Source organism: Vanessa tameamea, chromosome 6, assembly GCF_037043105.1.
Source record: "Vanessa tameamea isolate UH-Manoa-2023 chromosome 6, ilVanTame1 primary haplotype, whole genome shotgun sequence".
In the NCBI taxonomy this organism is placed as follows: Eukaryota; Metazoa; Arthropoda; class Insecta; order Lepidoptera; family Nymphalidae; genus Vanessa; species Vanessa tameamea.
In genome coordinates, this window is record NC_087314.1 from 10,511,827 (window position 1) to 10,522,662 (window position 10,836).

The window sequence follows — 10,836 nt, forward strand, 5'->3', positions numbered from 1 at the left end:
GCGTAAATAATTGTTCTTAAATATGATAAATACCGCGACTTTTATATCATAGACAAATTAGTGTAATCCTTTACACGTAAATGCTTAACAATTTTATAATGTTTGTTATACTACTGAACCTTAACCATTTTACACTAACATAAACATGACACAGTTGATCTTATTCTGCATAGAACGGTATGTAAATAATAGTTGTCAATTTATAAAACATTTGTTATTGATTAACGATTGTAACATTGTATGAATATTTTTGCTTTTATATTTAGAATAACTAAAAAATATTTAAAGTACATGATGAGGACTGATGATATAAAAAATTGAGATTTAATGATATTTACTAAGATTACTACTATATTTACTAGTTAATTACATATTGGGAAACCATGTCAGCCCGAGAAGAAATATTTGATAAAATTGGAAAATTTAGAACCAGTGTTATTTCAGCATTAACAGAAATTGCTGAACTCGATGTAACTTGTAAATCAATTATTGAGCAACATCTTAACGATTCGAACTCCTTGAATTCTAAATCTATTCTAAAAATACAGGCAGTTATTGATTATATGTATGAACAAGTAAATATCGGTAATTGGAAAGAAGTGAGGTTATATTTGAGAAAGACCTTAACCGTTGCGACTTACCTGCGTCTAAAAGCTCATTTAAAATTTAATGAAATTTTGTCAGACGATATCATAAAGGAAGCTCTTAGAATAATTGATTTTGGAATATTGTTTGGTTGCCCTCTTGATGCTGAACCAAATTTGTTACAACTGTGTGCTTCATGTCTTCACTCCTTCGTAAAACATGATGTCCAACATGGTGTAGACACAAAAGTCGTCCTCAAGAGTGAATCTCAATCTAAAAGTAGTCCATATAATTGCAAAGTATTGGACATATTAGATTGCCCGAGCATGGAACATTTTTTTAGAAATTACATTCTTGCTGAAAAGCCTGTAGTTTTGGACAATTGTCTGAGTCACTGGCCAGCGCTTACAAAATGGCAAGATCAGAGCTATTTTATTAAATTGGCTGGATTACGAACAGTATCAATTGAGCTAGGAAAAGATTATACAGATTCCAATTGGACTCAGAAACTTATGACGCTAGAGGATTTCATAAAAAATCACATTTATAATGAAAATGGTACTACTGGATATCTTGCTCAATATCAACTCTTTGACCAAATTCCTGAGCTAAGGAAAGATATAATAGAACCGGAATATTGTTGTTTCTCTGAAACTAATGATCCTGTCGATGTAATGGCATGGTATGGTCCCAAAGGAACTGTGTCGCCTCTCCACCATGACCCAAAGAAAAATCTATTGGCACAAGTTGTTGGAGAAAAACTAGTATTTATATTCTCACCACAGGACTCTGAATTTTTATATCCTCATGAACATGAGTTATTAAATAATACAGCCAGAATTGATCCAAGAACACCTAACTTTGAAAAGTTCCCTAAGTATAAAGATGCTAATGGGTACTACTGTATGCTCAAAGCTGGTCAGATGCTATATATACCACCAAAGTGGTGGCATTTTGTTGAGTCACAATCAGTAAGTTTTTCAGTTAGTTTCTGGTGGGAATAGAAATAGAATGTCTCTGAATGAAAGTAGTTTTATAAATATATATTTTTGTTTGTGATAATTTATGTTTTAAAATTAAGTTGAAAATAGATATATTTTTTTGTGATAATTAAAGTTATATAGAGTAATATAAACTTGCTATAATATGTAAGAAAAGATAGCCTTTTTTTTAATAAACTAGTTCCATTAAATTTTTGTGAAAGTTTTGTAATTAAGATTATATTAAGAATGTATAGTAGAATAGACTTCAAAGAGTATTTTAACTTATTTAGAATAATATTAACAAATATATGTACAGCAGAACCTCGATTATCCAAACTAATTGGGTCCTAGACTATTTTGGATAATCAAAAGTTCGAATAATCTAAATGTGGGTAGTACTTTGGGACAAGATCATTAAAATTTGACATACATAATAAAATATAAAATTTATTTTTTTGTTGTAATGTTAAACATTTAAAAAAAGTCATATTCTTTTTTATGGTTTTTATTTTTTAAATCTTCAATTCTTAATAGACTGCAACGCACCAACATACGGATAATAATCGAGGTTCTACTGTATTGAAAAATATTAATTATCTGTAATTGTTAGGTTAGCTAAAATTACAGATGACGACCTTGTGGCTTGTACATTGTGCAATAATATTACAAAGGAAATGTTTAATCATTCTGTGTTCATTTTTACTAGCCATATACAATAAGCCTTGTAATCTTAGATTCTGTGTTGTCATTCAAACATGATTTATATCATAAAACCAAAGAATGAAAATCATTTTGTAAATGTCATAGTATGTAAATAGTTATTTATTTAACATAAATATTTGGAACATTGGTTTTTATTTATATTCATTATTAAGTGCCCTTCCGATTAGCATCCTTCTTACTTCAGATGTGCCGGCACCAATTTCATATAGCTTTGCATCTCTCAAAATTCTACCAGTTGGATAGTCATTAATGAATCCATTGCCACCTGAAAAAATAATGAATACTTTAATATCCCTCTATTATACTATATTTTCATACCCTTCTATGGGAGAGGCTTTCGTCCAAAAAATGACGGCAAAAGCCTGAAAAAAAATTATTCGTCTGGAAAGCTTTGTCGCACCTTGGGAGAGGCCTATGTCGAGCGGCGGATTGGTATTGATGATGATAGACATTATAAGAACATTAATTTCTGAACTTAAATCATATTTAATTAAATAAATAAATATTGGATAACATCACATACATCTCTGATCCCAATGTAAGTAGCTAAAGCATATATAATAACACAAGGTTATGGAAAATCAAAGTAACGACGGTACCACAAACACTCAGACCCAAGACAACATAGAAAACTAATTAACTTTTTCTACATCGACTCGGCCGGGAATCGAACCCGAGACCTCGGAGTGGCGTACCCATGAAAACCGGTGTACATACTACTTGACCACTGAGGTTGTCGTTGTCGATAAATTATGTAACAAAAGTGTAAAAAAAATAATTTATAGTATTTTTTTTATTGAATCTTGTTTGCAATAAGGTAGTTAAGAAAACTTACCCAAAATTTGTATAGCATCAATTGCAACTTGAGTCGCTTTTTCGGCGCAATATAGAATGACACCAGCGCAGTCTTTACTGTTCACATGACCCTCGTCACACGCCTTTGCAACATTGTACAGGTAACTACGACACGCACTTAACGTAGTATACATATCTGCCATTTTGCCCTAAATATAACATAAATACGAATTAAAAAAAAAAGTTTATCTAAAGAATCGTTAAAAGTACCCAGGAATATATATATATCATTGATTAAAGACAAGTTATATTCGAAATAAAAATTATAAAAATAAATCAATCACGTGATAAACACTAAATCAGGATGAGACTGTTAGATTAGAATTCTGTTGATCCTTCCCTCTTTTTTCAGTTATATATAATGCCCAGCACAGCAGGCGGATAACAACTAGTAATTATTTATAAACTAAGAAATAACTAACGAAAAGTATTTTATGCTTATTTACCTGCTGTTAGATATGGTAGTGTATGTGCAGGGTGAGCGTGTGTGTGTGTGTGTAAATATTTGACGTTTTTTGGATTCTTTAACATTTTACAAAACACGCAAATTTTCGATTTCATAATTAATTATAACTCAGTTAATGGATATGTATAGATCTATATACATTAAACTATTTATATACAGATAAAGTGTAATTGTTTTTGTAGTAAACCACCAAAACTGAAATATTGATGACTCACGGTCTGACGGTAATTGGGTACAACTTCGTTTATTATATATTACTTTTTGAATGCTAAAAGTATGTACTTAATTCTACTTCAGTTCATATATTATTATTATCCTAAGTTATTAATTTATTCATTTGATGTATATGATATATCTGTACCTACCTATTGATAGTTTATAGAATTTCAGCTTATAAATATAGTGAGGGGACGTTCGGTACAACATGCCAAATATCCCATTTATATAATCTATTAATGAAACGTCACTTAATAAATCAATGTCGTTATCCAATACTTGTTTTCATCTTCATACTTCTCAGGCGCTTTCGCTTACGATTAATCAATCAAAGTCCTACTTAGTGTGTAGCCAATCGATGTCAAGTGAATTCACGATAATATTTAAGAATCGTAATCCAATAACGTCATTACAATTTGGCTATTCTTATGTTACGATAATTGAGTGTAATCTAGTAGTACTTTGATTTCTGTTTTGTTACGTCAATCGATTGAAGCGCAATACGGTAGACGTGGACGTCTTGCTCTTGTACATTGTTATTTCTATTGGCTGTCTCAATTGGAACTCTACCAACCAAGTTCGTAATCGATAAGTATATTAATATACGAAGTGTGAAGATCATTCATTCATACAGGAAATGTTTGATTGCGCAGACAGTGGAGATATATAGAACGTAGATAGGTTTATAGAAATTGATGAAAGTACATTCAAGTACCTCTGGGGTTTTGCTTCCATTTTCATTTCGTATGAAGCAGTTTACGAAAATAACAGTGTTTCCTTCATAGTATAGGCATTACCGACTTTACCATAAGGGCACACTGGGCACGTGCCCAGGGCCTCATGTCGAAGAACCAACAATTTCTCTCACACGTTGACTGCTATTAATATTTTTTGGACCACCAATCAGATTCCTAAGAATTAACTAAACTTAATGCCTGGCTATAATCAAATTATTTCTACATAGTAGACGAATTTTTAAAATTGAAAATAAATTCTTATTTTATTAAACATTTTGCTTATTTTCAATTTTAGTAAATATCTAACAATGGGGCCCCAAATTCATGTGTGCCCAAGGGCTCCACCACAGCTTGAGGTGGCTCTGAGTATAGGTACTTATATTTGTACCTATTCATTTTATTATGAAAGTAAAACCAAATGGTAACCTAGGGGCCTATTTCATATTTGGACTTCGTTAAATCATCTTCGGAACGACTTATTTATAGACCGTTTCGAACATATTCGAGCACATTCGTAAGTCGAATTATTTTCAGAGATACATAAGTATGCTTTATTATATTTATTATTATCCACATTATACATACCTGTAAAAGTTGAAACTCTCCAATACATTTGCCAAACTGTTTCCTTGTGTGCGCGTACTCAAATGCCGTATCTATAGCAGCCTGCATGAGTCCTACTGGTCCAGCGGCCAACACTAACCTCTCTAAGTCTAGTCCGGACATTAGAACGTAGACACCTTTGTTCTCTTCGCCTAAAAGATTCATCGCTGGTACCTGGTACCACGTGGCGACGGAAACAAAAGGATTTAATATGCTTCTATACTAAGTATATTATAAATCTAAAAACAATTTGCAACGTGGGAGGATTTATTTGATTTAATAATATTCTTAAGCGTAAATTTATAATTCATTATGTTGTCAGTGAAAACACAGTGAAGTTAATATCGTCAGGAAACGTGTATGATTTTGATGAAATTCAACTATCATATGTGCATAACAAACTCTAGTCGAAATTAGGAAAGCTGGTGGAAGTAACCACAAAACATCTTCTTTTAATAATCAACATAAAATATTAATAAATAATAGCAAGGGAACCAAGGCAATTTTTCAAAAATATTTCTGGAAATTGTATTTTGAGAAGGAACATAGTATAAAAAAATCCGTAAGTATTTATATTCCAACAGTGCCAACAACACTTCAGTATCTCGCTAACTATGCCAAATAAGGTGTGAATTTTACTACGTAACAATTTTAATGTATATTTAAGTTTTATTGTTTTCCGAGTGCAGTAACACGACATTGTTACTTATGTATGTATTATGTAAACGAAAAAGTACTTACTTCATAAAAATAATTTGCGGCTTTAAGCCGGGCATATGGGCTGGTTGACTCGACCGGGTTTTTATAAATTAGACTAAGTCACAGAGACTTGAATGATAGGATGATAATATTATAAAGTGTCTCAATCGTGTAGGGTATTTCTTTAAAAAGATATTAGTTCAATAAAGTAAAATATCGCTTAAGAAAAAAAGTACCTTACAATCTTCAAAAACTAGTTCACCGGTGTTTGACCCCCTCATTCCAAGTTTGTCCAATTTTTGTGCGGTCGAAAATCCAGGAAAATCTTTTTCTATTAAAAATGCTGATATGCTATGTTGAGGTTTGTTCGATTGACTAGTCTTGGCGTAAACCTAAAATTTTAAAATATAATTTTATTGACATTATCAAATAAAAGGTATTATATTTTGGAAAATGAGCACACACTGCTATTTCAATATTTAGGTAAGAGTAATACGAATAAGTGTATCTACCTATTAACAATACAATTTCTTATAAAGATTTTTGTTAGGTAAATAGCTCGCAGCAGGGAGTGTACTTAAACATAATCAAAAATTGTAAAAATCTATTCAAATAAAATAAACATATATTTTCAAGGAAGTATTAATCAACACGTATAATAAATGAAATCAAGTAGCTAGGACATTCAGCAAGTAGTTATTTTTCCTACCACTAATACATCAGCGTCAGGCCCATTTGTTATCCAGAATTTATTTCCATTAAGAACATAGTAATCGCCCTTTTTTTCAGCACGCAATTTCATAGAGACGACATCGCTGCCTGCGCCGGGCTCAGACATAGCAAGCGCTCCTATGTGTTCCCCTGAACACAACTGAAAACGATTTTTAAATAAAAATATTTAAAATTATTAATTCTCTTACTTATTAATGTTGTTTAGTCTTATTTTACACAAGTTAAGTATTTTTGTTTTCTAAATGAATAGCGTTTAAAAATATGTAAGTACCTACGATAAAAACGTATCGGTAATGCAATTTTAAAAGCAGGTAACATATTTTCGCTTAATATAAATAGATAAAATTTCGACTTAAAGATGTTTAAGATACTGGGTCAACAATACCATTTAGAGAGGTTATTAAAGACATGAAACTTACTTTAGGTAAATATTTGCTCTTTTGCTCATGGCTGCCGTTTCTATTTATCTGATTAATGCATAAGTTGGAATGCGCTCCGTACGACAAGGCAATTGCACCGCAAGCTCTAAAAAAGAAAATAATATTTCGAATAATTATAATAATAAAACATTAAGTTGACAATGAGTAAAATGGGTGAAACGATATGTAAAAGAAACGTTAACGTTGAGTCATACTGTATACTTTTATAAGGATAGGTAGTTGTGTGAAACTAGAATGATAATGTATTCATTTATAGATAGAAATTTTGTTGTATTCAAGTCTAGATGCTCGGTGAGACGGTGTAATAATTGGAATAATGGATGTAATATTTGATATCTCGATGTACTTATTTTTATAGTTCCAACGTAAATTGGAGCTTATTCCACTTCAATATTTCATTGCGCCTATGTGGGCACATCGACATCCTTTATAGACGAGCATGAGATGAGAATTCAGTAGTGCTTGCCCGATTTGAAACCGCAAACTTCGACTTGATTGAGGTGTTCTAGCCGTCGAACCATGTCGTATTTGTTTTACTTCATACAATAATTTAAAAAAATTGGTGTCTATTAATACAATTACGGAATATGATACAGAATATATCTAGCTGTAACTATCTAGGCATCATCTAGCAATTATCTATACATTATAATCATCACCTCGATAGTTCTTCCATAATGACGCAGTGATCTGAATATTTTCCGCCAGTACCGCCATAATCGGGATTCGCCGTAATGCCTGCAATTCATTTCGTAAAAGGTTAAATTTTCGTAAGCGTGGCAATGTAAGCGAAAGTTAAAGAACACATTTTATCGTATCTTAATATGTTAAATAGGTAAGTTACATTGGATAATAATTAAAACATAAGTATAGAAAATTCCACTACCTACTGATATCATTTGTTGTCATGTTGTTATTAAAAAAAATGTATCTTAAGATACTGTTTATGATAATACGATGTAAAGTTCATCTATATTTATATTATAAAGCTGAAGAGTTTCATCATGAAATCCTTATCCACTAACCCTTATTGTAGCGGTGTGGTGTAATAAACTACAAAGTATCTCTTATAAAAAAGAGCAGGGCTTAGCACAGCAGTAGGGCTTTTTCAGGCCTTTATTTACTTTATAGTGTCTATTGAATATTTAACACTGACTGACTTATTTGTGCGAATGTAATTCGTCAGCCGTTGCAGTACGATTTACAACGAAATGTTAAGATTATTTTATAGCTTACCTAGAAGTCCCAGATTCCCAAGTTTTTTCCAAAAGTCTTTTATTTCTTTGAAATTATTTTCTTTATCGATTTGTGCTGCTTTTGGCGCAAGCTCTTTTTGAGCGAAGTCGAAAACCAGTTGTCGCAACTAAAAATTTAAATATAATATACTCGTACTTTCGACTAGTTTCGACCTGATCAAAATTTAGGTAGAGAGAAAAAGATCAGTGTATTATGTTTCAAAAATGACATGAAATAAGACAAAATGACATACAATTTCAGAATAGCATAATAGTAGGTAAATTATGAAGTTACTGTAATAATAAAAAAACAACCGTCATGCCTGCGTCATGGATACATATGAAATATCACAAATAAGTTACACCAAATAAACAAATAAATATGCCAAAATTATCATTACTGATCGATCAAACGTTAGGTCGATTAGAAAAATCGACCTTATAATCAATCGATTACCTGGGCTAGCAACGCAAATTTTTGGTTAACATTTTTTTTACCCATACATGACGCAAACATTCTTAAAGTTTAAACTGCAACCAGTCCAATTCAAAAGAAACTCAGCATGTTTTTAGTCAAAGTTCATGATTGTATAATTATATTTTTGTAATATCCCATGGAAGAGGTATATTAAGGGTTTAATTTTACCTATAAAGGTGTATACTCTTACCAAGAATTATTTAACCGTCACTACGATATACGAATATAAAGTCACTTCACCTGTTGCTGTTCGCTAGACAATCCAAATATATGTTCATCGATCGGATAATGAGACATACATCTCACGACGGGTTTTCCTGCACATTTTTCAATCAGTCGCTTCACTCGCGTAAACCTAAGCGCCATTGTCATTCCGTCCACGCACAACTAAAACGTAATATATACTGAAGTTATAACATACAAACTAACTATAATTAAAAATGATACTTATTATCACAAACATTTAAGCGATAATGGCATAATACTTATTCCACATTGATGATAATGAAATGCTCGCCTCGTTGATAAGTTTAACAACATATATTAATATCATTACTGGTAGGAAATATATTTTTGTCCAATGATAATTAACAACAAATAATTTTAAAGATAAGTAACTAGGTACAATTAGAATGAGATATTTGATGTTATCTTAAGCTTATTAACTAATAAACGAAACGTACGAAAAAGACATATTCTATGATAAGATTGTGTAAGAAATTAACACTTTTTCATAATAATGTTGAAAATAGAAGTGGATTATTACGTTTTCAGCGTTCAAGGTTTTTATTTATTCTTTATAAAGTAATACTTGAGACTCGATTACATCGATGTACCTAATTATAGCAACTATTTCAAGTATAAGGAATTTATGTAATATTATATAGGTAATCTACATCTTGAATGAAAATTGTAGGTATAAATATTAGCAGCTTTAATTTTATTTTCATTGTAAATCCTACGTATACGTCCTCCATATTTAATTTGGTCAATATCGCAAAAGCTTCATTTAATTTTGTTATAATACTAAGAATGATGGGATATTCAATCAGATTTTATTACCCTGCGTTGCCAATTTCCATATTTGGATTTAAAAAATGACGAATTTCTATCCAAACTTACATTAACCTTCTTAGGAGTTGAAGTTTGAAATACTTCCTTACGTTCGATAAGGAATTCCTGTGAAAAATTTCATCCAGATAGACCGACAAGTTAAGGTTTAGTATATCGTTCAGTCATTTTATAATGTTATTAAGTAGATTTATATTAGGTTACATGCACGGACTTTGTGTGTTTTTTATATTAGTTGAGAAATATTGAATATTTATATTATAACGGAAGCATTCGTTCATAACTTTCATTCGTACATATGGGTTACAATTCGAATGCTATTAAATAAAATTAAAAATAGGAAAACATTCGATTCGATTAAATTCTACAAGATACCTATTTACTAAGATATGTCCATATAGATACTAATAGAAGTATTAAAATTGATACATGTAATTAATTGTTATAAAATAAAATCCTTCAGTTTTTTCTTTACTTATTCCAGCAATGTATATTATGTTTGTGTTATTATCTTACGTATTTTATTTTCGTAGATTTCTTTAAAATTAGGGTGTGGGGATATAATAAACAAACCAAACAATGAAATAAAAGTCAACGCTTCGATTTTTAAACATATATTGTATATTAAATAAATCTGTATAGCTTTAAAAGCACCACAATCGTTTCATTAAAATTGCAACAATAAAATTTCATTAAATCTCTTATAAATTAACAATACCTGCCCTTACAACACAAATTAATACTATTAGAATAATGGTCCGTTTATACCGTCATTGATTTAATGTAGATCGTTACGATTATTTATTTATTTTATTTATTGTTTGTGCGATATAATTATATTAGGTTATAAGTAGGGTATACGTGAATAATTATAAGTAGTAAAAATATTTTGTAGCATTACATTAAAATTTAAATGTTCAAGCGTGTTAAATTTTTAAGTAGGTATTTAGTAATTTTTAATAAAACTTAAATAGAAAAATAATATATAAGTAACTACATTTAATCATATAACA

At 30.6% G+C, this 10,836-nt stretch overlaps 2 protein-coding genes across 2 annotated transcripts; one reads left to right on the forward strand and one right to left on the reverse strand.

Annotated features, from left to right (window-relative positions):
* The first annotated feature begins 94 nt into the window (after positions 1 to 94).
* LOC113396427 (bifunctional peptidase and arginyl-hydroxylase JMJD5) lies at positions 95 to 2,004 on the forward strand. The gene has a single exon (XM_026634358.2). It carries the CDS (start codon positions 384 to 386, stop codon positions 1,587 to 1,589), a length of 1,206 nt encoding a protein of 401 aa, XP_026490143.2. The 5' UTR covers positions 95 to 383; the 3' UTR covers positions 1,590 to 2,004.
* Positions 2,005 to 2,355: 351 nt separating this feature from the next.
* On the reverse strand, positions 2,356 to 9,323 carry LOC113396425 (isovaleryl-CoA dehydrogenase, mitochondrial). The gene is made up of 10 exons (XM_026634355.2): positions 9,309 to 9,323; positions 8,993 to 9,139; positions 8,276 to 8,402; positions 7,699 to 7,777; positions 7,019 to 7,124; positions 6,577 to 6,738; positions 6,104 to 6,259; positions 5,151 to 5,342; positions 3,127 to 3,295; positions 2,356 to 2,556 (listed from the first exon to the last, which is right to left on the reverse strand). The coding sequence occupies exons 2-10, from the start codon at positions 9,122 to 9,124 to the stop codon at positions 2,423 to 2,425; spliced, it is 1,257 nt and encodes a 418-aa protein (XP_026490140.2). The 5' UTR covers positions 9,125 to 9,139; positions 9,309 to 9,323; the 3' UTR covers positions 2,356 to 2,422.
* Between the last annotated feature and the right edge of the window lie 1,513 nt (positions 9,324 to 10,836).